This window comes from Lutjanus erythropterus, chromosome 15 (genome assembly GCF_056507025.1).
Source record: "Lutjanus erythropterus isolate fLutEry1 chromosome 15, fLutEry1.hap2, whole genome shotgun sequence".
Taxonomy (NCBI): Eukaryota; Metazoa; Chordata; class Actinopteri; order Lutjaniformes; family Lutjanidae; genus Lutjanus; species Lutjanus erythropterus.
The window spans coordinates 28844143-28871143 of NC_139331.1; the positions used below are offsets into that span (position 1 = coordinate 28844143).

Consider the following 27001-nt stretch of genomic DNA (forward strand, 5'->3'; position numbering starts at 1 on the left):
TCAGATAGCCGGACATACCAGTGTCATGTATATCTCTGACCTGACTAACTGACTGACTAAATCATGTGAATGAGGATTTAAAACTTAATAATTTTCTCAAGCTTATTTCCCCCTCTGTCTCTGTGTCTCCCTCAGGATGGGTTGGTGAAGGCCAACATGGAGAAGCTGACATTCTACGCCCTGTCAGCTCCAGAGAAGCTCGACCGTATCGGAGCTTACCTGTCGGAGAGATTGTCAAGGGATGTGGCCCGACACAGATACGGGTGAGCATCACCAGGCAATTGCCATTCAGTATAGTCTCTCAAAAAACATGTCAGCTGTCTCTACCCTGACAAATACTAGCCATTCATAAGGTTTGCACCAGTTTGGTAGAAACCCACACACAGAAAACACATTTTAAAAGCATTTAAGCGTATAAATCTTAGATATTTTCAAAGATCCTTATGTTATCTATTGAAGTTGAGCTATTGACATTAAGTCAGTAAACTAAGATGTTATGATAGTGTTTGGTTCAGTGTTTATTAAAAGTAATGAATGCTTAACTTTTAAATCAGTATCATCAAATTACAATGAATTTCAAAAGGTTATGCTTAAAAATTGTAATTACCCTGTGAAAACTTTTAAAGAATATTTTAACAATGTATGTGTAAATTACATCTTCATAAGTCAGTAAAATGCGTCTTATTATGTCATATATAATTATGTTTGGGTAATGGCACATTTTGAGAGGAAAAATATTCAACAACTGTCTAAAAATATAAAATGGGACTTGTACAATTACTAGAAATGCATACCTGGGATGTTATACAATTTATCTACTCAGAAAGTTTTAGGGAAAAGACACTTTTATTTCATCTTCACCACTCCGACTTTGAACCAGTTCTGTACAATAGCCCATTTATTCTCTGCTTCACATTAACTTAACTGATTTGAATTCAGCGCAGTTAACGCTAATACAGTAAAATCTTAAGAAGAATTTGTTTAAAAAAAAAACAAAAAAACAACACGGTGTCGACTCTGTACTCACTTTATATGCCACAGAAGTTGTTTTCTTTCATGACTCATGACGAGAACACGCTGCAATGATTCTCGCCAATGCAAACAGCCTGTACAGATTACATTTACACTTGGCAGAGTCCATCTGAAATCTGTTCAATGTGTGACTCTCCAGAGTTTTTCTGGCAGAGCTTATCACATTTTCATTTCTGTTGCAGTACGCAGGTAGACATATAAAATATAATAATAGTCTCTTTCCCCTCCTCTTCAGATATGTGTGCATAGCCATGGAAGCCCTGGACCAGCTGCTGATGGCCTGCCACTGTCAGAGCATCAACCTCTTTGTGGAAAGTTTCCTCAAGATGGTGCGCAAGCTGCTAGAGTCCGACAAACCCAGCCTGCAGATCCTCGGAACCAACTCTGTGAGTTTCCAGGATTATATTACTAGTTAAAGAACCCGTCAGATGTTTATAGTTTTGCAGCTATGAAACAACTAAACAAAGAAAGCCCTGCGCATCATGAAACCTGGTGGCTTTGCTGACATTTTGTTCAGCTAAGACTGTACTGCTTTGTGAAAGAAGTACATTCTGTGGTAAACAATAGAATAAACCCCTTTTTGCACTGGACAAAAAAAGACCCCTAACATCTTGCTTTTGTCTTCAATGGGAAAGGATATGATTAGAATTAAGTCCCGGATCAAATGACCCTGACTTAGCCACAGGTATTTATTGGCTCTAGCTCTGATCTGCGGTGATGGAAACATAATACCCAGGTGGACACACCAAGTTTAACCCATTCTCCACTGGAGGCAATTAACACTTGTCGTCTCCGTTGGTAACCTCTGCGACTCTTTTGCTCCTTTTTCATACATTTGCTGCTTGGCTTGACTCGGTTTGACTTGGCGCATCAGACATGTTGAAGTTGGCACCTGCTCAAAGGTGTGTATTTAACTGATATACGATCATCTTGCGTCGAGGAACTGTAAAAAGGTGAATAAACATCCTATAAATTATTCACTGTAAAAGTCCCCAGTTATTTTGTTATCTAAAAGCTTTTATAATGGAATAAGATAAAATAAGTTAATGACTCCTATACAGCTGAAGACAAACATGTAATAGTAGATTAAGGCAGACATGGCAAAGTACAAACACCGACGCAGTAGAGAAACTAAACTTCCACAGAGATTCAGTTAGAAGCTACAAAGGTACTGAGATCTCAACACACAGTGACTTTAAAAATGTCTTTCTCTCTGCTCTCATGTACAGATATAAGCCTTTCTGGCACACATCAGAAGAAAAAAATGGGTCTACTAGTCATGGGAAAGGAGTCAGTCGTTATTTTTAGTAGGTTTATCCACGTTGTTGTTTTTGAATTAAGTCCAGTTTCAATTTAGTGCAGAAGTTGAACACAGACAATTTTGTGCTGCAAGTACAGTTTATTAAACAAAACAAAAAAAACTTAACAGTCATAAATTTGTGGTTATGAGAAGCATAAAATTGAAGACAGCTTGTTTTCCTGGTATAAATTTAGATAAATACTCACATCCTCAGATTGTTGGTCACTAATGTGTGTCTAATGTGCCTTAGTTTCTAAGCTTTTCTGTCGCATCAGATTCGGCCCATTTCAGTGGATTTAGAGGTATTATCTAATCAGAAGTTGACTGAGTGCATTTACTTTCCTGATGTGATGGCACAAAGTAAAAGACTTCAACCTTGAGAGGAATACTGCGTTAGTATTTGAGGTGGATCATGGCTCGGCCAGAGAGTGGTGGGCCGAGGGAGTGTGAGTGATAAGTGTCCTGTGATGTGGGGAGCAGCTATCAGTGCTCTCGCCTGGGTCAGCAGAGGACGCATAAAGGAAATCAGATTAGCTGCAGACCACGCTGGCAAAGCTCTGCAGTCATCGACGCAGATTGACGAGACACGCCAGCCTCTAGCTCATAATCTTCATGCTATCAAACTGCCTTGCACACACTCACGGGTGTATTTAGGACAGAATGCAAGGCGATACTGCATAATTAATTGTGCATTGCAGAGTAGTTTACTACAGTCAATAGTAGAGGCATTTTGCAGTATGTGCTCATTTAAAGATTTGCATTCAGAGTTCCTGTTGTTGAACATTGTGAAGATATTGATTGGGATTAGTTTCACTCTAATTGTTCGGTCCATACAAACACTCAGGGCAGCCCAAACCCTGAGAATGGGGTTTGATTTTAGTAATTTCCGAGTCTGGATAAGAAAGTATGGAAAAATATTTATGATTCCAGACTGTTGCTCCCATTCTGTTTTCTAGTATGTACAATTCAAACCTTCTAAAAAATAAACTGATCATACAAGGAGATGGCGTTTGGAGCAGGCAGTCCGCACAGGCAGTGGTGTCAAATTAACAGCCCTTATGTATTTTTTTTGGAATTGACCAATTATGCAAACCAGTGTTGGATACCTTAAATCATGTTTTAATGATTCTTAATTAGAAGAGTCTTGATCAGTCAGGCATATAAGATAAGATAAACTTGATTGATCCCACACTGGAGCTACAATGGCTAAATCCGAGTTTTTCAAGGGCTGGTGTGACAATCCTAAATATAAAGCCTAGTTAGCTAAGGATTTGAAATGGGAACAGAAAACTACATGTCAAATATAGGCTGAAAAATCTACTGAGACGCCTGGAAATTTGAGTCTGGAAAAGAATGGAATTTTGAAATTGAAAATATGTAGAAACCTTGTATACTTAAAGTGTATTTTTTAGTATGAACAAATGCTGTGTGTTCTTGTGGAGCTCTGTCTTTCCTTCTTCGTGTGATCTGCATGGCTCATCTGAAGGAGACCAGTGTCAGAGAGAGGTGAAAGGAGCGGATTAGAGAGTTTATCACCACAGGACTCGAACCCGTCCAGGTTTTCTCACACTCCGTTTCACTGACCTAAAACCTTGTACTGCAGAGACCCCTCTTATACGAGACAGCCCTTCAGCGCATCAGTACCAGAGTTAGTGTTTCTGTCATCCTGCCCTTACTTTTATGGATGTCTCAGACTTACAGCGGGGGTTGGTTTCTCCTGGTGTAGCCTTTGGTTGCAACAAAAATGTTTATAATCTCAGCTCTCCATCGCCTGTGGTTTAAGATCCCATTATTAGAGCTTTCAATCAGATAGAGAGTTCATTTCAGCAGACACAGTTGATACATCGATGTCTTGAAGCTGCCCAGTATTACTGGCAGAAATACTGGGCAGCTTCAAGGAAGCAACTGGTGCAGCAATTTCAGCCGAGCAGCTTTACAGGAGCAGGTTCACTTAATTTAATTTGCTCGAGGGTACTTCATTTAATTTCAGAACCACTCCAAACACTCATTCTGTACACAAGAAATAGTTGCACAAGGGGCTTCTATAGATGTTAATTTTCTCTTTTTAGCCTTGCATTTTCCAGCTGTATTTTTGAACTGGAAATTTATGTACTTAAATTACCATCTGCTCTACTGAATGTTCGTTATATAACTCTTGCTTCAGGTAGCATCGTTTTCATCACGATTCTAAAGAAATCCAGTCCATAATTTATTAATTGAAGAGTGTTGTGAAGCTAAATGTCAGCATGTTTAAATGGTGACATTTTCTGGCCCAGTGGGAGATCCCCCCCCCCCCCCATCACCATTCTGTGCTTTTCACTCCTAATGAGATGTTGTGGAGCTGCAGTTTGACTTCTTTTTATGAGGATATCACTATGGGGATTTACAGTTATTTTATTTTACGTGTTTAACCAATTAAAAAAACCTTTTAATAAACATGAGCTTTTAGGAGCAGACTTATTACTGTAAACCACTGGAGTTGTAGAGATTCAGTTTGAAATGAAAATGTATTTTATTATGTCTTTTTTTCTTTTTCTTCCCGCCTCAGTTTGTGAAGTTTGCCAACATAGAAGAGGATACACCATCGTACCACCGCAGCTATGACTTCTTTGTGTCACGCTTCAGTGAGATGTGCCACTCTAGCTACGAGGACCCTGACATCCGCACCAAGTGAGTGGACAGATGCTTGATTGCACTAGAGGCAGAATTATTCATCAACTGCTGTTTTTAGACCACTTCAGGGAGTCCTTTTTTTAGACTACCGCTGCCCCCAGACATTTTTTTAATATCTTCTTAAACAAATCCTTTAAAAGAGATGTTGTTGTGTTCTTTGTCAGCTGCTGAAAATAGACAAAGTGACATCTTTGAATAGTTAAATATAGCTTTGCATGATAAAAGGCTAGCAGCCAAACGCAGAGGGATACAGCAAAAACTAGACAAAAACATGATTGGCTAAATATAATCATCCATTTATAGATTCAGTCACCAGACAAATGATTTCTGATGTCTGTGATTTGTTACCTGCAGGATCCGCATGGCAGGCATCAAGGGCCTGCAGGGTGTGGTGAGGAAGACTGTGAATGATGAGCTGCAGGCCAACATCTGGGACCCTCAGCACATGGACAAGATCGTCCCCTCTCTGCTCTTCAACTTGCAGAGTGGAGAACGTACAGAGAGGTGAGTCCTCAGAAAGAAAACTGATTGGGTTTTGTATCTTGATGTTCATATTTAATGGAATTTTCCTAGTGTTTTTTTAAAAATCTCTCTTATAATATCCAGATTTTCATGTATATCCCAGTGGTATTTGAGCCCAGTTCAGGATTTCCTTGATATGGCTTATATGCTTATACTCTGCTTTTATGATGGTCATATTTAATATGATACTGTGACTTATGTAGTGGAAATGGATGTAAGATTTTCCTTCTAAAAGGCTTTAACTGCCTGTACTAAAGATTAAGTACTGAAGTATGTTAGTGTTCATACATACTGGCATTTTATTTTGTGTTGTACTTTTGTTAAATAGCACGTGACTTAGAAAGTTACATCCTGACTGCAGTTTATTGTCCCGATCAGACAGTTTTTGCAGTGAGAGGCATCTTTTCCAGTTGTTTTCTACAGGCAGTGAGAGTTTTGCTCGCCCAACTTCATTTGCATTTTTTTCTCGTTGCCCAGTCTCATGAATTGAGAAATATGCTTGGAATGAATAATTATGGAGGACAAACTGGCTGTTGCTGGATGCCTCGAGCTGTATGGTTTTACCAACCATATTTACTACGACCATTAAAACAGCTGCCTGCAGGCAAATTAGTGTGGCACTTGAGACAATATGTAACACATCCATATTAAAGTGTATAAAAATGCATAGACATATGTTATATATTTTGTTGAGTTGTGTCCTTACATTATCCCAAATGTTTCCAACAATCTTTAAATGCAGAGAAATGTGTTATTTATTCACGGTAATGGTGCATTTCCTGCTTTCCATTGCTAGATAGTTGCTACTTGCTGTAACATCTGGGAAAACACAGGGTACATGTTTATGTGAGTGAGGAAAGAAGTGAAAGTGACTCAATATCACCTAATAAAACTTAAATATTACATCATCCATGAAGATGATTTCTGTCTGAATCATGTCAGATAGATTTTTATCCACAATGGTGGTTTAAAAGTGAAGAAAACAACTCCCGTTATCTCACGCTACGTCATGACGTCATCAAACTACATGTTTTGTTATTGTTTTAATATGAGAGACCTCACACAGTTTGGGTTAAAACTTTACTAATAAATGACAACATACAGTTAATGGTTTATGTTATGCTAATATGCTAATATGTCAAAATGTCTTTCTTTATAATTTATTTTGTATCATTGTGTCTACTTGCTACTTTTAACAGATAGTGTATTTATAATGATAATTAGTTTTGTTAGACTTCACTTGCATATAGTGTGGCTCTTGTCACTTCAACTTCATAAAAGCCAATTTTTTTTCATATGTAAGCTCTTTAGCCAGGGGCTGCTGGTCAGATTGTATCTGCAGTTGCTCACACTCAGCCTTAGTCACTGAAAGTGAAGACTTAGCCTAGCTAAGAACACAAACATGATGCACATGTTTACAACCACTATATTTCACTATCTAGCTGGTTCAGCCCAGTCTCGCAAAATTGTTACAGCCAATCATAATGCTGAGAACTGGGTTTTAAGTTTCTGATTATGTGCTTTTCTCCATCGATTCAAAATTAATCAAGAGACAAGTGTGATGCTTCTAAGACACAGTTTTAACTAAGAAGTTAACCACCTCTAGGTAACCACAATTAAAGGTACAGATCTGAGTTTACATCAGAGCAAAATCATGTTTAGACAAGGGACAGGTGATTCAGTGACTGCCTAGCAACAACAAATAAGAAACACATCACACTGCTCTTTAAAAAAATAACAGAACAAAAAAGACAGGAAAAACAAGAATATTTGGTGCTGCAACCTGCAAAATGTGCTCTGTCTGATTTGGCCCTGAGGCAAGTAAATATGGCGCCGGTGTCACCATGTCATCCTCACACAACAGGCTAGGCTGTGCCAATATGAAGGTGACAAAGCTGATGACCCAGAATGCTTCATTGTTGACCTGCTGTGCCTCGGTCACACAGTCCAGAGCCATTGTGTTTTAGCCGACTGGTGCTGTTTGTCTTACATTAGGCCATATTTGTCCTGGCAGTCTGGTCAGCCGTCACCCACGTCATTCATCATCATTGTCATCACTGAGTGAACCCGCTGACAGCTCTGCTCCCTTTATGGGCATCTGTTTGCCCCACCAGCAGCATCCAAGGACAAAAACACCAGGAGATATGGGGAAAATTGCAGGAGAAAGAGGGGAGAGCGTGAACAGAAATAGTGCAATGAGTGGAGAATAAACGGAGCAAGCTTTGAGAGCTGGAGGTTGCCAGTGAGAGAGATAGAGATGCAGAGTGCGGAGCCTCCGTCTCTTGGCACTTTTCCACATGCTGAAATTGACTTTGACGTCAATGCCGACATCTGAGGGTTAGGGGAGCAAACGGGGGAGGGCAGAGAGAAGAACATTGGAAGATCGGGCAGAGGATAGATAATAGAAAGTAGAGTGATGGAAATGGGAAGGTTATTGAAAGAGAGAGACAGATGGACAGAAGAGACAGACAGACAAGCTCCAACAGAGAGACACATTTCCCTCTCAGCTTCCCTTCACTCTGTGTGTACTATGAGGCCTGCCCATGCTGTGCATCCTCCATTCCTCCCCACGCTGAGTTTAGCCAGTCATTACCAGCCGTAAAATCCACAGCAGTCAGTACAAAGTCTAATTAAACTCACAGATGGTGCATTTTTCTCTACATCAATCCCCATGCACATGTACAAGTTCATTTAAAGATCAACTTCAGGCACAGCAAAGCCTTCTGGCAGTTGAGACTAATTCTGTAGAAAGTTTATTTCCAGAGATGCTAAAATTGTTATCTAGGCTCTGCTTTGGGTGTTATATCTCAAGAACAGCTACCAGCGTGATTGATTGGTTTTAATGTTGTGTGAAAATACTTTAATTTTCCATTCACATTTTCTGGCTTGGCTTGATTTGGTTTGACTCAGCATGTCAGCCCAGCATGGCAGGGATTTGCATCTCCATGAGTTTAGCGCTTTCCTATAAATTCTTCACAATAAAAGTCCCCCTGCTAATTTGTTATTTAAAAGCTTTTATTATGAAGCAGGAATAGCAGCATCAGCAATAACATGACTCCTAAAAGTACAAACGGCAACTTAGGAGAGAAACTAAACTTAAAACCACAGAGATTCAGTTACAAGCTACAAAAGCACTGAGAGCTGAACACATGAAGACTTTTAAAAACGACTTTCTCTCTGCTCTACAGAGACATGAGCTGACAGACATGAGTTGAGTCTTGCGACACTCACTTGTTTTAGGGGGAGAAGGGGAGTCGTCACGGGTTGACTGAAGTCGGCGAGACGTGACCGCAGCCCACTTGGAGGTGGTTCGAGCTGACTTTGGTCCCACTCCAGAGAATGTCCTTCTCAGGCGCAATTCGGTCGGTGCATTAAAGTGGTAATTGAAATGCAAGTCAGCGCATGTTCCCAGGCATTTTTCCTCTAGGTATTGCCTCAGCAGAAAATTTTAACAGATATGTTTCTCACCTTAAACATAAATTTTTCTAGAGCTGTACTTAACTCAGAATAGTGTCAGTTGAATCGGATTTGGCTGCTCAATATGAAGATTTGATGACTGATTCCTCTTTTTCAGTTCAGCATCACACTGAACTCCTATATCTACATGAGCCTCTTGGTTTAGCCTAACAAGTCTTTCTTCATCATCTATGATGTGAAAACCTCAGATTTCCACACAGTCAGTGAAAGTAAAACTGTGCGTCCTGCTCATAGTTCTAAAGTAGTTATAAAATCCCAGCGCTCCAGAGTGTCTCTCCCACATTTCGGCTGCATTTTGGCATCACTCTGCGCTCCTTTTTTGTCCGCCGTTTCTGCTTCCATCACAGTTAGTTTGTGGTTTCTGGTGATTTAGAGACTCAGTTTATAAAGTTTACTGCCTGTCAGGCTGTTGCAATGCTCTGTGTACAATGACACAGCTAAAAACAAGAGCTGAAACTTGTTTACCAACCACTCGTTTCTCCCTCACTCATCAGTTAACCACCAGTGCATGTTGTCACATAGATTTTTAGCAAGTGTGCTACCAGCTAATATAAAAGTATATTTATGATTTTCCTTATTCATAGTTCTTCATTAAAACACAAAGTAAGGTGATTTATTTATCATTTTACAACAGGGTTTTAGTGAGATTTAAATGTAGTTCCCTCTCTGCTACTCATAAAAAAGTTTTAAATTGTATACAGAAGATTAGTTGAAGAGACGAACATAAAACAAACTATTTTATATGTCTCACAGGCTGTTTCTGGGGTGGTGGTATTGTCTTTTAGCATCCTTTGGGCTCTGTGCAGGGACCTCACCTCTCCTATATCACTGAGGCTCAGTTGATGGGTACCAATAATGTTCTGTGCAGTTTTTTATCACCTGCTGTAGACTCCCTTCCTGTCCTGGGCTGTACACATCCAATGCCAGTTTGAAATGTTTCCAGTCAGGATGAAATGTTACTCCTGTGAGTTTTGTACGTTTTAGTTGTATACCGTTATTGTAATGGACTCTGACTGATAAAAAAAACGACTTGAACAATCTCAGTTGACTGAGGGGTCAGCCCAGCTTTTTACATGTCCACAGACTCAAACACGGTCTACCGAGAATCACTTAATTAAAGCAGCTTAGTCAGATTGCTGTATCCATATAGACTTTGAGATAATGGTAATGCAGATTTCTCCTCATGCCAAGCGTTCCCTTACGAGTTTCCAAATCATTAGACAAAACTGTGCAGTGAGAAGCTATTAGGGTGACCTCAGAGTGAAGTCTTCTGTTGTTTTTTTAGATGGACTTCTCAGTTGGACAGAGGTCAATGAGGGTCGCTGAACAAATGAAAAGAACAGGAACTTAGAACTCTACATTTGAAGCACTAAACTAAGTTGACTTCATTTAAGTTTTTTTGACTTCATTCAAGACTGATTTCAACCAAAATGGATGGGACAGTAACATAGAAAAGATGATTCCTTGGTGTATGAATCAGTGCATATCATGCACAAGCACGAAAGATGTAACAAGGTGAAAAATTGTGTAAAAGACGTGACAAAATGTAACAACATGGAAACAACATATGAGACAGGTGAGAACAATATACAAGATGTAACAAGAAGAATAAAACGGGATGACAAGATGAATTAGAAGTAAAAGACATAAGGTGAGAACAACGCAAAAGACATAACAAATGAAACAATGTAGAAGATGTAACAAGATGAATCAAATGTAAAAGACATAACATGAAGAAAAAGGCATAACAAGACAAAAACAACAGGGAGGGAGATTCTACCGTGGAAGAAAAGGTGTGGTTCAGTTAGCTTTGCGCAGAAACAGCCAGTAGAAATTAACCTCAGAGGGCCACTTTTTACTTTTATACTCTGAATACATTTCAGAGCCTGTACTTTTTCCACTTTTACTCGAGTAAAGAAGTTGAATCAGTACTTCTACATTTACCAGGGTCTTTTTTGACACAAGTATCTGTATTTCTACTTGAGTAAAGCATGCGTGTACTTTTGCCACCTCTGGTGGTTATTACCATGGAAACAGTACCACTTTTGTCCACAGGGGCCTCCAAAATCAACACAATATAAAAGTTCCTTGTAGTAGCTTTAAACCAGTGTTTTAATCCCATATTTTACCTCATTTTGCTCTTTTCTGTTTTTGGATTTGGGTGAAGTTGGAGAAGCCAATGAAAGGCAGGAAGCCACATTTCCTCCACAGCAGCAGCAGGCGAGATGAAAGAGTTAGGCTGTTTAATAAATAATGTCATCATTGGTGGACCACCCGAGGGTAGTCATGACCAAGATAGAGTTATGGTGGAGCTTTTAACTATGCATGAGAACAAAGAAAGGCTGGAGCCGGTGTTGAGTGCCCACACGCTCACTTGCACACATGTACAAACTTAGACACGAACATACCCCCCACGGTGATAACAGATGTGCGAGACACAAATGTGTACACACATGATGGTGAAGGCAGTCACTTAATTTTCACTGCAGACAAACTGCGGAGGGAAAAGTCACCTCAGGGGCGAAAGCTGCAGTGACACAGCAGTCTGCAGAGTGTTTTTTGTGTTCAAAATTGAGCCTTTGTGGAAATGTTAGTGTTATTGAATCAAATTGATTTCAAACTCTTCTCTCCATTCTCATTTCTCGCTCTCTCCCCCTCCCGACTTGCCTTCCCCTCCCTCCCTCTCTGTCTTCGCTTCCTCCCTGCTCTCTTCTCTTTCTTTTTTTTTTTTTTTTTGCTTTCTCACCTGCATTGCTCTCCACCAGCCGCTCCCCCTCTCCGCTGCAGGCGTCAGAGAAGGAGAAGGAAAGCCCGGTGGAGCTGACGGAGCGCTGCTTCAGGGAGCTCCTGGGACGAGCAGCCTATGGCAACATCAAGAACGCCGTCACGCCTGTGCTGATGTGAGTGAGACAGTCCCGCAAACTCTTCTATAGGCATGAGATCTATTCTCTTTATGTGATTTGTTGTTGACGTATTGACCAAACCTGAAGGAAGGATGCATCTCAGTGCAGCATTTCTATGTGTGCACTGATTGGCTCGAGGGGGTGCAACAAGGTCAACGCAAGGTTAGATAGTTGTTTGTAACTAGATGTGAGTGAATGATAGGGAGATTAAATTGTATTTTACTGTATTTATATTAAGGTCTGCCTTGCAAGGTTGTAATTTTATTACAGTTATAGCTCTTTTCTGATACGACACTGCAGATTTTTTGCTTTTTTTTCATGTTGGATGTCTCTCAGCCTGGTCCTCTGTTTGCTTTTTAGTTTTCTGTTTCTCTATCAGTCATGCGCTTCCTCCGTCTCTCTCTTATTTGAATCATTTCAGCTCAACCGTTTTTTATCCGTATTCCCTTTCCCTGCATGCGACATTAATGCCAAATCCTTTGACTTTTAAGTTTTTGTTTGTTGTGTATCCATCATTTCTTTGCCCCGCTTGGCTTCATTTCCTGCATCCCAGCCAGTGTTTGAAATCCTTTTGCTCTATATTTCCCTGAAGTTGTTGGTGTGATGTGAGTAGCAGGCTGTCCCTAGATCCACTGAGAAATACAGTTGATAAAATATGTCAAGCAGTATTTATACGAGTCATGCTTGCAGGAGAACATTTTTCTGATTACAGGGGTTTTCAAATTTTAAAGCTGATGTAGTCTGCCTCACTGGATGTAGACTGTGGGTATAAGCCCACTATTGGCTGCCTATTTCAGCCAGCTTCCATTACCTGTGAGTTACTGATTTCAAAATTCCTGTCACTGGCAACCTATACTCTGAAAATGGCAAGTTGCCACCTGATCGCTAACGGTACGAACATGAAGAAGCTAGCTGCTGTTACCTTTTCTTTTGTGATAATTTAGCCATTTTAATTCCAGGGCTCGCCTCCCCATGTACAAATGATCCACCAAAAAAAAAATGTTCCCCTGATGCTATTTTGCTGTGGCAGCATTGCTGCGTCCTGAGCTTTCTGCTGCCCAAGATAGTTGTGATTGGTTTAATGCAATACAAACAAGCCAGTGTTTTTTCCCTTAATAGCAGAAGATAATGGGTGGAACCAGACCTTTCTCCAGTGCTGACACAACACTCTGGAGACAGGTCTGGCTATGCAAGACTAAAGCTGATGTGCATAACAAAAAGCTAGCCAAAATACAAAGTAAGATGGGGTTTTTTTCCCACAAACATTTCAAAAATGCTCAGAGAAGTTAGGTTTTGGACAAATTTCAGGGACTTGTAAGTCTATAATGCCATTATTGATTTTTTGTACTCTAGAATCCATCTGAGCAAAACCCTAGCTGCCCTTTTCTTGTGTAGTTATATATTAAATGTATATTTCTTTTGAACAATCCATTTTCAGTTTTCTCTCAATTTTCCCTTCAATTTGTCTCACTTGTCATGTGCTGTGTGAGACCAGCTCTCCTCCATCCATCACTGTCTCAGGTTCAGTCTGTTTCATGCGTTACAGATTTTCTACATCCCTCTGTCCCCACCTCTCTGTCTCTGTGTGCATAGGGATTCTGCGGTTCAAACTGCTCAGTAGTAGTGAGCTAGATCGTGTTTGATGGATGTTGTGATCCTGATCGTTATTATTGATTGCTTTTTGTTTTTGTTGGTTTTAATGCACTTTTTGCATCTTACATCATCCTGACTACATTCAAGGATGAGTTCAACGCTTTCATGTGTCTAACTCTAGCTCTTTTTGTGTTAAGAAGTGTACATCATTCTTAAATGTAACAAATACATATGGAGCCTTTTAAGAAAGTATAAACTTGCTCTCTATCCCTTGCTTCTCTCCATCACTGCTGCACTGTATAATTACATCTCCTGTATGCTCACCATCCCTCTCCTCCTGCCTGTGTTCCCCCCCAGGCACTTAGATAACCACTCTCTATGGGAGGGGAAGACCTTTGCAGTGCGTTGCTTCAAAATCATCATGTACTCCATCCAGGTGAGCGATACAGTGCCTGCATATCCACAAAGACCTCTTCCTCACCCCTTCTTTTTTCTCTCTTTCACTCAGTTGACCTCAAATTTGGGTCAAAATAAAACATTTTGTGAGATTTGAGCTGTGTTTTTACCATTGTAGGTTGGTTATTGCACGATTTAGAGGTGTCAAGAAGAAATATGCTCCAGTATTTATGGAATTGTCACGATTTACAGCCAAACACAGCTTAGAAAACTAGAGATGGCAATTTCTGAAGAAATTACAGCGTGAATGCTGGATGTTGAAAAGCTGTTGCTAAATTACAGTGTTGTTTAAAAGTTGAATGTAACCAATAATGTGTGAAAATGTGGAATATTTAAAGGTTTGTTGAAAAGCTGATGCTTATCTAAATGGTTGGCTCTAATTTGTATGAAGAAGCAGGTTGAAGGAGTATAAAAAGTTGGAGAAGTGGGAGACGGATGAAGGATGCGAAATGTAGTGTAAGCTGAGGGCTAAACTGCATTGCTGCTTTTCATTTGCATTAACAAGCAGCTGAAGGAGTATGACTAGTTGGAAAAGTGGCAAAGAGTCTAATTAGTATTAATGGGATTTAAATGAATAAAAGCCAAAATGTATGAAAAATGTGGAATATTTTAAAGTTTGTTGAAAAGATGTTAAACTGAATTGCCAACTTTAATTTGTGTGGAGAAGCAGCTGGAGGAGTATGTATTATGGCTGGGAGCTAAACTGCATCGAACTTCCAGCGTTCACACCAGTTAGAAACATTTGAAGAATTCGTATGGGTGTTAACTGTTTTCCTCATTGGTGTGGTTCAGTTTGAACCTGAATCAAAACTCCAAGCCAGAGACATGATTTGTCTCCAAAGCTTCAGTTTTTCTACCTAGTTGCAGGACTGTAATTTTCTTGTGTTCTATTACTTTGATTCCTATCTCTCGCTTTCTGCGTTTTTCTTGTGTTTTTCAGATTGGTTTCATTAATTCCTTCTCTCCTTCTCTCTCAGTCTCAGCACTCTCACTTGGTAATCCAGCAGCTTCTCGGTCACCTGGATGCTAACAGCAAGAATTCAGCCACAGTGCGAGCTGGGATAGTGGAAGTTTTGCTGGAGGCAGCTGCCATCGCGGCCAGCGGCTCTGTAGGTGAGAGGACTAACACAAGACAGCTCCATGAAAGAGAAGCCAAAACCCTGAAGTCATAAACCCTGACCCTTTCATTCAGCGCATGAAATTAAGGATTAAGGATGTCCCGTTGTCCCAGGAAAAATAAAAATAGCATCTGGGACACAAAGATATGGCATCTGGGAAAATTCTGGGGCAGAAGAAAAACTACATTTACAAGTGAAATTATTATGTTTAAGCATCATGGAATTAATTTCATTTTAATTGTTAGATGTTCAAAAAATGTGAGCTCTAAACTAGGTTACACACAAAATCACACAAAATCAGAAATTTAGTTTCCCCAAATTAAAATTGATTGTTGTGATCATGCTTGTGTTCTCAATGTCAACTTCTTGCTGTGAGCGTGTATAAAACAATTATATGTAATATATAGAATGAAAATGGTTGTCAGGTCTTGAACAGCTGACAGTAGAATTCAGGACAGTTGCAGGCACAAGATTTCGCGCCCCGCCTCCATTTGACATCAAAGTACACACAACTTGTCTCAAGGTTGGTGTCTGCCATTTAAGGTAGTTCTTATCATACTGTCCATTTTTCTTATAAGGTTGTTTTTAACTAGTTATCTGACAAAAAGGGAGTTTCATGTCATGATTGATAACTGAGTCATGCTTGTGATTGAGGGAGCCAGCTGTGTGGGCGGGACCTCGATACCGCGGCTCCAACCCTGATCACTACTGCACTGACTCTCGCTCCAAATTACATCACGGTGGCAGCACTCGTATCTGGGATATTTGGGCTTCATTTTTGTACAGTGAGAAGAAGTGGGGATACATCATCCATCTTTTTTTATGTCAGTGTACACTACACACACACAAGCACACACACACACACACACACACACATTCTCACTAAGGTACCAGCTGGTACATTGCAAGAGGGATCAGGTCAGCTTGGATACATCAGAGGTAGCTTTTTATTTTGGGGTGAACCAGTCTTTTGATTATTCACTTTTTGTGTGCGCAGGTCCTACAGTGTTGGAGGTGTTCAACACCCTGCTGCGGCAGCTGCGTCTGAGTGTGGACTACGAGCTGACCGGATCCTACGACGGCAGCACCAACATCGGCACTAAGATCATCAAAGCTCACGAGGAGAGGCAGCTGCAGGAGGCTGTCATCAGGACCATCGGTGAGTCTGTGGGCGGTGTGTCTGTGTGTGTGTGGGAGGCTTTGCAAGACAGGCTCCTGAACTTGATCAGTGCATCTGTGCTGCTTATGTTTCATGTTTATATGCCTGTGTGTGTGTTCGTGTGTGAGTTTTGTACAGACTAGTGTTAATGTCTTTCTTTTTTCCCCTTTGTTTGAATCCTCCTCGTCTATCTGATTCTCATCTCTCTGTCCTCTCTCTTTCTGTGTCTTTCAGGTTCATTTGCCAACACCCTTCCAACATACCAGAGGTCAGAGGTCATGCTTTTCATTATGGGCAAGATTCCTGTCCCTGGTATTCACCCAGCTCTGCCCTCCACAGGCTCTGGGTAAGTTGACAGCAACAGAACTTTGTAAAGAAACCCGTGTAGACCTGAATGTTGGTGAATTGAAGGCCTTTAATTTGCATCTGAATTTGCATCTTTCCTCTCCAGGGCTGAGGGCACCAGGATGATCCAGGTTATGTTGCTGAAGTCTTTGGTCCAGGTACATTTTCAACTTTTCATTATATTAATTTAGAATGTGGGTTTGAAGCAGTAAACACAAACACAGATGGTGATGAGATTATTTGTGTGTCCATTTGAACGAGTGTATTTGATCATTTTAAGAAAGGAGTTTAATGTAATACTGCTACAAGCTGTGTTGTGATATAACTGTAGACAAGAAGTAAATTAAGCCTACTCGGTCAGAGTGACACTTCAGATCTCAATAGCTGCAGTCTGCCAAACTTTATCTCAGCATACAGCTCTTGAGACAATAATTTTCTACAGTCCATGTGTGTTTTGGCAGAACTCTCAGAATTCTTCCATTGTCTGGTTCAGAGACGCCCAAAGTCTTTCCTGTGAAGGGCCAAAAATGAATCTGGATGGAGGGCTACAGGCCAAAATTAAATGTTGATGTTATATGAAGTTATATCAGATTGAAATCTAAGAACCCCTGTTTTGGAAATACATTGAATTGGATTACAAAATAGTGGAACCTCAAGATAATGTTGTATGCAAACTGTAAACTATCCAATAACAAATCAATTACAAACCATTAATTTGACGTTCTCAGACAGAGGTCTGCAGTCTTAAAATTAAGTTTTAGGGTGTAAGACTTTATTTTATTGTTCATTTTGTAATGTATGGGTATGTCAGTCTTTAAAAGACATGTTTATGTTGACTTTAATATACCTATACAAGTACTTCATTGTATTAGTTTGCCATCTTCTGGATATAATGTGTAAAAACAGATATTTGATTATGTGTTTAAGCGACAGGGATACTCTTCCAGTCTAAAACTGAACTGAGCATTGGGTCCACCTCCTGTTATCCTTTACTAGGAACCTGGATGGAGATCGGTGCTTTCAAAAGCACATATTTAGGGTTTGGTAAAAATTACCACAGAAGAGACCACTTTTAGAAACTTTTAGAGAGTCAAATGAAAGAGGTGAAGTAACTGGTGACTATGCAAATCGATAAGAACAACACCCTGCTTGCAAATAAAAAAGCCAAAACTTTATCAATACACCTGATCAACAAGCATAAACATGTTGGTAGAGAGCAATATTTTAATCTATTCTCTGTCTCATCCACTGCCACTATGGTTTACATAAGCACAGCACACTGGCGAAAGCTTCCTATATTTAAACTGTTAAGTTTAGTTTGCAATGGATCTTAAAATTTGTCAGATTGTTGCAAACTCAGCTGCAAGCTGAGACAAATCAGCCTCTCCTCCTTCTGTCAGCAGTAGCAGGCAGTGAGGGAGGAGGAGGAGAACAGGATAAATGACTTTGTTCTTCACTCTGGCTAAATATCACTCGGTATTTTGATGTCAGGAATATGATTTATGATTTAGTTTATATTGTGACTTTACTGTCGCTGCTCTAGAAAAAACATTAAGTTATGCAAATATTTGATTCTAATTCTGCTCTGAATTTATTCCTTTCAAAAATATTAGATTTTTCTCTCTGCCATCATTACCACACGGATGTTATTGAATTATTTGCTCGTTCAGCTTGACCTACATTTTATTTTCAATCAATAAAATTGACATTGTGTGACTCCGGTCATGCAGTTATTTCTGAAATTGTGCTAAAACGCTTGTCTGAATGGAGATTGTTTTTGTTTTAAAATGAAATGTAACGTATTATTGTGGATTTCACTCCTCGGTTTAATTCTCCAAATTCTCCTCCTCGTCCCACTGTATCTCATCCCTTCTTCTTAACTCTGATGCACATGTTTTTTTGGGCAGAAAACATGTAAAAAAAAAATGGAAAAGGGGTTTATGTAAAAATCCCAGACTTTGCAATATTATCTTTTCCAATTTAAGAATTAAAAAAAATGTTGACAGTCATAGTTACATGTATGCACCATGGTCATGGCCACAACCCCACTAACATGAATGTCGTTCACGTTTTTGAACATTGCGATCCATTAACAGCTTGTGATCATCAATCTCTCAGGTGACGGCAGGTTTCCAGACCACCAACATGCTCACAGCTCTGCCCAGTTCTTTCCTGGAGCCGCTGCTGTCTTTCTCTCTAACAGAGGATCCGGAGGTCCGGCTGCTGGTTCTCCAAATCCTCCTCAGCCTCATCGACAGACACGACAACACGCCCAAGTTCTCCAACATAAGGTGTGTGTCTCCATGTTTGCATGTATACATGTATACTGTTTATGTATACTGTTTGTCCTAATGAGTGTTTTGTCTTTCTACGCAGCATCATCTCTGACATCTCTGTGCTCAAGCTGAAAGTGGACAAGTGCTCCAGGCAGGACAATTTATTCATGAAAAAGGTTTGGTTTCTTAATTTTGAACATGTAAATATTTACACTCTGCAAATCCAGAGTACTTAAACCCCGGAGCACCTTCTCTGTCTGTCTTTCTTCTGACTCATCATCATCCTCATGTATCCCACTCACAGCACGGCCAGCAGCTGTACAGACACATCTATCTGGGCTGTAAGGAGCAGAGCAGCGGTCGGGAGCACTACGAGACCCTCTTCGCTCTGTTGGGTCTTCTCAGCGTGGAGCTGGCCAACGAAGAGGTGGTGGTGGACCTCATTCGCCTGGCACTCGCTTTGCAGGTACTGATACACCTAATGTGTTATATTTACTTGTTTATTCATTTTGTTTGGAAATATTTGTGCCATTTGCTGCTGTCTTCAATCTCAGACACAATAATCTGCCAACACAGAAAAGGAAATAAAAAGCAGAAAGACATATTTTAGACTAAATAAAACATAAATACTAATATAATTAGACAAGAAAAAGATGTGGGCACAGTCCAAACACACCCAGGCAGTAAAATGTATAAACAGTTTTAGGAAAACAGCTACTCATAGATTCAGATACTAACATCAGCCTGGCAGAAAAGACACAGAATATTGAACTCTGCATGAAACAAAACAGTACATTTTAAATTTATCGACGGTACATCTTATAACCTGAGGAAACTCAAACGTATGAAGTTGTACAGTAATGAAATGTGCTCACCCTCATGTGATATAGAACAAAACTGCCTGCATTTTGCATGAAGGTTGCTTTTATTCTGTCTATAATTATTAAAGAAACATCCCCTTTGATCTCAAGTTATGTGTTTTGATTTATGTGGACGATAAAAGCAGGGTTTCTGCAGGTCTTTCAAAAGTCCTAAAACCTTTAAAAATCCAATAATCTGAATTGCAGAATGTCTTAAATATGATTTTGTCAGGTCAGGTTAATTATTGGATTTTGAGGTTAATGTTACTTCAACAAAGCCAATTCAACTTAAATTCAGCTTTGCTTTGGAAGAACGTTTTCTTACTGATTACACTATAATAACTGCAAACTGAAACCCACTTGGACTCAGATTTTCCTTCATATCCTTAGTACTATTTGTTTTGCCAGTATGGACGTGAAATAAAATTAAACTGCATTCATAATGGTCTTAAAATGTCTTACATTTAACTTGTTGAAACCTGCAGAAAAAGGATTGTGTGCAGAAAGATGTATAGGCACTAACTGGAAGGCTGTTGACGACATAAATGAGAAATCGTGACTACAAATGTTGGACACCATATGAAGTTTAGAGCACAAGTCTAATTCCTTATATACTCCCACCTATGAAGCTTGCAATGAGGTCATTGTGTTAATTTATGACAGAATAACTGGCCCTGATTAATAAGAACTACAGATCTCTTTCTTTTATCCTGATATTAGTCCTGAAGAAGGTTAGTGTATCCCTCAACAGACATGAGGGCTTGAATGGGCATTTAGGTCTCTTGAAGCTTTGTGAAACAGCTTTTTCCTGTGCATTAAATTAGTTATAAAAAAAAAAAAGATATGGGCTGAGTTCAGGCTTTGTGAAACCCATTGTCTGAGTGCATTTTATTAAATTAGTGTAGAAGTTAGGGTTGTTTTACATTCCAGCAATCCTTGCTGACGTGTCTTTGTTTCCTGTGCAGGACCTGGCTCTGTCCACCGACGAGGGTCTGCCCGTCTTCAACCGCTGTGCTGTTCATGCTCTCGCCGCCGCCTACCTCAACCTCATCTGCCAGCTCACCACCGTCCCAGCCTTCTGCCAGCACATACACGAGGTCTGGGCGTGGGCTTCTTTGTGTGTGCATACATATGAGTGTGTGTGCGTCTGAAAACCTCTTTTAATAAACATAATTTCCCCTCTGCCCCTCAGGTAATTGAGGTGAGACAGAAAGAAAATCCCTACCTTCTGCCTGAGGATGTCTTCATTGATAATCCCAAGTGTGTACCAGCCATATTCAATACTGTCTCCCAAATCATACAACAGTAAATTTCATGTTTACAGGGTTTCCGCAGGTCATTAAAAAGAGTTAAAATGTGAATCTGACACGTCTTTAAAATTGAATAATTAATTACTAATCAATTGATTGCTCTGTAAAGTCTGAATTTTAACTAATTGAAACCTGCAGAAATCAATAATGGCAGTAAATCCTTCTGAATTACTATATTTAAAAAAACCTGACCTCTTTCTTTCCAGGCTGCCTTCTTCACTGGAGAAGGTGGAAGGGGATGTTTTGTTCCTCCAGTCGAAGATCACTGAGGTCCTCGGAGGCAGCGGTTACAACACAGAGAGACTGGCTACACCTTATGTCCCACAGTATACTGGTAAGAAGCTCTAATAATATATGTCTTGAGTTACCGACTCAACGTTGAGTTCAACAGTCAGCTGTGGCAAAGTGGAGGAATTCTTACAATGAGTAATGTGCTCCTCTCTCCAAGCAAATAATGATAGTGTTTATTGACTTGGCAACGTGTTACAACTTTATCTGATTGATTCCAGCATGGAAATGCAAAGCTGAACTACTCCCCTGAAGCTCGTGTGGATTTAGTGTTTAGTTGAAGAACACTCCATCAAAGCAGCTCCGGGGTTTGAGCCAGGATCACTGAGTTGAAAAATAGTCAGTCTTTTTTTATATACGTACATATATTTTGTTCATAGTTTTGTCAGAAAATAGAGACAAAACATTGAGGCATTTAATAAACAGAAACTTTATCCACCTGCTCCCACCCCTGTGGTTTTTGTAGTCATGGTTTATTAAGAGAAATGTTAAACTGAAAATAAAAGACACTGAGGTGTCATGTGTGTCCCTCAGTGCTGTGATATAATATATATGAGGTCAGGTCAAATTGTTACCTGTTACTGTTTCCACTCCAAACTGGAAAACTTTGGGTGCCAGGTCACTTTTATGTTATATTTTTATCAGACCATCAAGTTCTCAGTTTTTCTGTTTGGGTTTACTCTTTTTTTACATCTTCAGGAAGTCCATAAAAATGCTGTTTGACATGTTTTACATCATTTGTGAAAAGTTTTCCTCAAAGAGTCTGCACTGTCTTTCCAGATGAGGACCGTTTGTCCAAGAGGAAGAGTATTGGGGAGACCATCTCACTGCAGGTGGAGGTGGAGTCCAGAAACAGTCCAGAAAAAGAGGAGGTAAAGCCCGAAGCATTCACGACAATTTCATGGTCTATAACTCGAATACACCCCCCATAAGGACGTTTAGCGTTGGTGAGAAACAATTGAGCCAAGATATTTTACCGTATAACTGCTTCATGCTGTTTTTTTTCTTCTTCTCTTCTGCAGAGGACACCAGCAGAGGAGATCACATTTGAAACCCTGAAAAATGCCATCGGTATGTCCACTCACCTATGTTTTGTGGTGCATGAAATTACATATTTATCAACACAATATCACTGCACTGCTGTATTTGCTTTGTAACATTTACTGTTTTTTTGTATTAATGGCCCTTCAGTGTAGTTGAGACCAAAGAAAATGATCTAGATTGTTAGTTTAAGTAACTGTCATGTCATATTCGTGAGCTGTGCAATTAAATTAACAATGGCACTGATCAGAATCGACTCCATTTTACATGTATGTGCACACATACAAGGAATTTGACTGTTTTTCCATTGCTCTCTGTGTACATACACAGTAATAGAATATAGCTAAACACAAGAACATGAAAATTTAATTAATATATCTGAGGAAAGGTAAATAATGAGGAAACAACAACATTAAATATCGTGAACAATACAGATAGTGCAAAGAAATAACTATTGAATGAATATTCATACATGGAGTGGGTAATTATGTGCAGTATGCATGTGTATATATCTATATACTTTATGTACGACTTACATAAATAAGCAGCAAATTGCTATGACTTCTCTTTCTTCGGGGAGAAGAAGAATCTTTCAAGTACTGATGCAATATTTTCAACATAATGGATTACTGAAATTGATGTCGTGTCTCCCTCTAGTGGACAGTGTGGGTATGGAGGAGCAGGAGAGGGAGCGGAGGAGACAAGTGGTGGAGAAGTTCCAGAAGGCCCCGTTCGAGGAGATAGCTGCCCACTGCGGTGCCAGGGTACGACAAAAATGTGTTTCACTTTTATACATATTGTTTTTCAAACTTCTCCTCCTTCCTTGTTTTCAGCTTTTTACTGTTGTCTTATATGTTTTTTTGTCTCCTCTAGGCCACACTACTGCAGAGCAAACTCAATCAGATCTTTGAGATTACAATCAGGTAAGAAACAGTGTTTTGGGATATCTGCAATTAAATAGTGAATAATGAATAATTATTAATAATTATTGATGAATAATTTTTAAAAAGTGGTGACATTGATTGCACTGGCAGACCTAAAGGCATTTGCACACCACGTCTGTATTTTTCTTCAGAAATTGTTCACACACCAACTCTGAAACTTCCGTCCGTCATTAAAGTTTTCATAACAGGTTTGATTTTCTGCTTTTTTTTTTTTTTTTTCGTATCCAGTGAGTGAGGATGACTGTAGGAGGAGGATGAGTTAATTCATTATCACGGCCTCTAGTGAAAAATGCTTCACTGGGTGCAAATTTCAACATTATTTTGTCTGGTGACCAGTATGGTGTGTGGGTGAAAACAATAATAAGAACAAGAATACACAGAATAAGTTTATGCTAGTTTGAGTTTGACGTGTGAATAGCATACTAAACAAAGTATATTTGAATGTGCATAATTGTTGTTGTTAATCTAAACATGCATTCTCATGCAATAAAGGAAGGAATATCTGGACAAACAATTAGTAAAACTGACAACAGTAAGCGAGTTACACTTCTTTAATATTGTGATACGTGGATCAGGTTACTGGTTATATTTTTTAACAGGTAATTAGCAAATGTGTCATAACACATTTTTGAAGTAAGCTTCGCAACCCTGGTTGCTGCACAGTGTGGAGACAGAGAGAGGACAGATCAGTCCCCTCGGGTAGCTGCAGTGCCAAAGACACGGGCAGAGATTGGTGACAGCCTTAGGAGGAGCAAGGGAGGAAATGAGAGAGAAGGAGAGACAGAGGAACAACAGCATCAGGGTTTGCAGGAACTACAGACAGATGAGGTGTCCACCTTTCTCTGCAGCTTGTCCCTTAGCATGAGGAGTCAAGTGCACCAGCTGGACGTAGAAAACAAGGGTCTTATTTTTACGTGATTGGAAATTTATTATTTATGTGATTGGAATTTATACGAGTGCACCAAACCTGACTGACAATAGTCTGAAAATGCACATTCGTGTGAATGCACACCAATTCCACTACACCCAAAGTGCTCTCCAACTTCTATTGTCAAACAAGCTTGAAGATAAAATGGAAGATATGGATAACAATGCAAATCAAAAGAAAAGGAAGGTCCAGATAGAGGAATCAGGAAGCTCATAGAATTATACGCAGAGCACAGAGACGTCCTGATGGCTCGATTCTGTAACACAAACACAAACAGACAGCATGGAAGTCGGTCGCCGCCGCAATAAATAATGAATGTGACGGAGGGCTGCAGACGGTAGAAGAGGTCAGAAAGAAGTGTAAAGACCTTTTGTCAAGACCAAAAGAAGATTAATTGGCTCTTAAAAACCCGCCGACTGTGGGAGGATCTTCACCAAACGGATCCATTCACAGCACCATCACCACTGATCTGTTTGGAGAGGCTCCGCCACTTTTATGGGACTGAACAGTCTTGACAGTTCAGAGATGTTTGCCGCAGCGGTCGATGTGTGCGAGTCGGACCACTGCAGTACAGATCATGATGTGACAACTGTCAGCAGCTGTCAGAGTGGTGGGTTATTAACAAACTTTACCCCAAGAAATGACTTCCTACAGCTATTAGTCGGGCCTACATGGTTACAGTTAGATGCTATAAACTTTAAATACAGTCAGGATGGTTTTAGTCAGACATAACATTACACCCAGGAGAACTCAGCCCCGAGAAAATGTTCTTGAAGCGAGAGCTAGGATCGTAAAAATCATCCTCACCGCTTGACGACTCCATTTTGTCTTGTATTGTGAGTTTTTACAAGAAATAGAGTAATAAAAAGCATCTGTCTCATTTTTCTAACAATTTCTGGATGACGAATTAAAACAAAACGCATACTTGGTGTGCAAAGTTAATGATGAAGATGATGACTGACTGCCTCCTCTCCCCCTGCAGACCCCCACCCAGCCCATCTGGAACCATTTCGTCAGGTTACGGCCAAAACCAGAGTCGATCTGTCCCCATCTACGAGATGAAGTTTCCCGACCTCTGCGTGTACTAGAACAGAAAGTTCACAACGAAGTTACAGAACTGTTTGACGTTCCAGGACAAAAGGGAAAAAGATTTTGGGAAGGGAGGGATGGGGGGGGGGGCAACCGATCCTCACTGTAAACGCATCTTGATCATAGAATCAAACAACCTCAGTGGGTAAGGAGAAAGTCCGCGGTTGTTTGAAGCCAACAAAAGAACAAGCCACTTCTTGATTGACTAAGCTGTCTGAAATTCTCTTCGCCCCGGAGATCGCAGCCAAAACAAGCTGGCTAATGTCGATGAATGCGGCAGTAAAAACACACTTTGATTTCTCCTTAAGGGTCTGTAGAAACTCCACTGGTTGGATTTTCAAATTAGAAATTGCCAAGAACTGTGAGGACAAATTCAGTGACAGGCTGAAAGTTATTTCACTGACTCGTTGCATGCCCTGTAACTGGACATTAGCTGATAGCACTGCAGTTCTTTTGACCTATTTGTCCCTTACAGGGTGCCATACTACCCTTGATTACACAATTAGATTGACCAATCTTCCTTACTTGTCATGTTTTTATTTGTTTTATTTATGGCCAGGAAGAGTGTATGTGTATTAGAAGCATTATGATGTGTATTTTTTGTTTATGTTTGATTGACATAAGGATATATACAGCTGTCCCTCCTCATCGCTCATGTTACTCAGCTCTTAAACATCTTCTCTTCAGCGTTTAATGCTTTACCATTTTATCGTTTTGCCTTTTTAGTTTTTAGCCAAAAGTGCTTTTTCTTTTATGACGGGCATTTACTTCCTGCACCCAGTTTTTTTTTTAAATTTTTTTTTTTTAATCTACTTATTTAGTTTTTAGCCGTGGTTTAAATGAAAGATAAACTGTGTGCTTTCCTTCCAAAGTGAGTGTGCCTTACAGGTGACTCAAGTTAAAACACACACACACACTGCGCCACAGTCACGTCCACACTAAACTTCAGAAGTGTTTACCGTGATGTTTACCAGATCAAACTCTAGAAGATTAATTATTAAGGATCTTTTTTTTTTTTCTCCTTTCCATATAAATGTGTATATACAGAGAAATATATAAATCTTTAAGCTGATGTACAGAGTAGGGATGTTTTTGTGTTTGTATATATACTGTATATTAATTCTAATTTCAGACTGCACTGATTGTGTCCAGAGACGAGGGAGGAAGCTACTTAGTTAGTATTCAGACACTTTTCTTAAAATCTTGCTGGCAACTACGTAACAAGCAGCACATGAAATCAAAAAGGGAGTATCGACAACAGTAGAAACCTGCGTCATCTCAAGGCCAGTAGATCACGCTAGTCAAGTCTGAATGTGAATGAAAGTGTTAAAGGGACATTTCAGATTATTTGAAGTGGGATTGTATGATTTATTTATCAATAGTCAGTGTGTCGCCTACAGCAGTTGGTTTATTATTACTATTTATCTTTATTGTAGGACATTTTTCAGGGTTCAACATTATGATTTTTTTTAACTGGCCTTGTAAGGCAAGTGTGTTGGACATCATGAAGTAATTTTTTACTAGTCCTTTACTTGTACAAATCATTTTATCAGCGGTTATTAAATAACAACAAAGATTGTAATTAATTGCCATGTTTAGTCAAGCAATGCAACATTTTCAAAATAGCAGAAAATGCCCGTTCCAGTTTTTCCAAGTCCAGGGTGATTTCTTTAAATGAGTGGCCAGA

General features: G+C 39.7%; 1 protein-coding gene across 2 annotated transcripts in view; it reads left to right on the forward strand.

Annotated features, from left to right (window-relative positions):
- LOC146314592 (protein EFR3 homolog B) overlaps window positions 1–27001 on the forward strand; it is a 46164-nt gene extending 19163 nt beyond the window's left edge. For both annotated transcript variants that reach the window (XM_084737749.1, XM_084737750.1), the window contains exons 3-23: window positions 136–263; window positions 1268–1418; window positions 4881–5002; window positions 5360–5509; window positions 11770–11904; window positions 13858–13936; window positions 14934–15069; window positions 16072–16233; window positions 16468–16579; window positions 16685–16736; window positions 18697–18869; window positions 18955–19030; window positions 19159–19320; window positions 20680–20811; window positions 20907–20974; window positions 21231–21358; window positions 22093–22184; window positions 22335–22383; window positions 23011–23117; window positions 23227–23276; window positions 25208–27001. In XM_084737749.1, coding sequence (XP_084593875.1) covers window positions 136–263; window positions 1268–1418; window positions 4881–5002; window positions 5360–5509; window positions 11770–11904; window positions 13858–13936; window positions 14934–15069; window positions 16072–16233; window positions 16468–16579; window positions 16685–16736; window positions 18697–18869; window positions 18955–19030; window positions 19159–19320; window positions 20680–20811; window positions 20907–20974; window positions 21231–21358; window positions 22093–22184; window positions 22335–22383; window positions 23011–23117; window positions 23227–23276; window positions 25208–25313 — 2370 coding nt within the window. In that variant the 3' untranslated portion in view covers window positions 25314–27001. The remainder of the gene's footprint in view (window positions 1–135; window positions 264–1267; window positions 1419–4880; window positions 5003–5359; window positions 5510–11769; window positions 11905–13857; window positions 13937–14933; window positions 15070–16071; window positions 16234–16467; window positions 16580–16684; window positions 16737–18696; window positions 18870–18954; window positions 19031–19158; window positions 19321–20679; window positions 20812–20906; window positions 20975–21230; window positions 21359–22092; window positions 22185–22334; window positions 22384–23010; window positions 23118–23226; window positions 23277–25207) is intronic.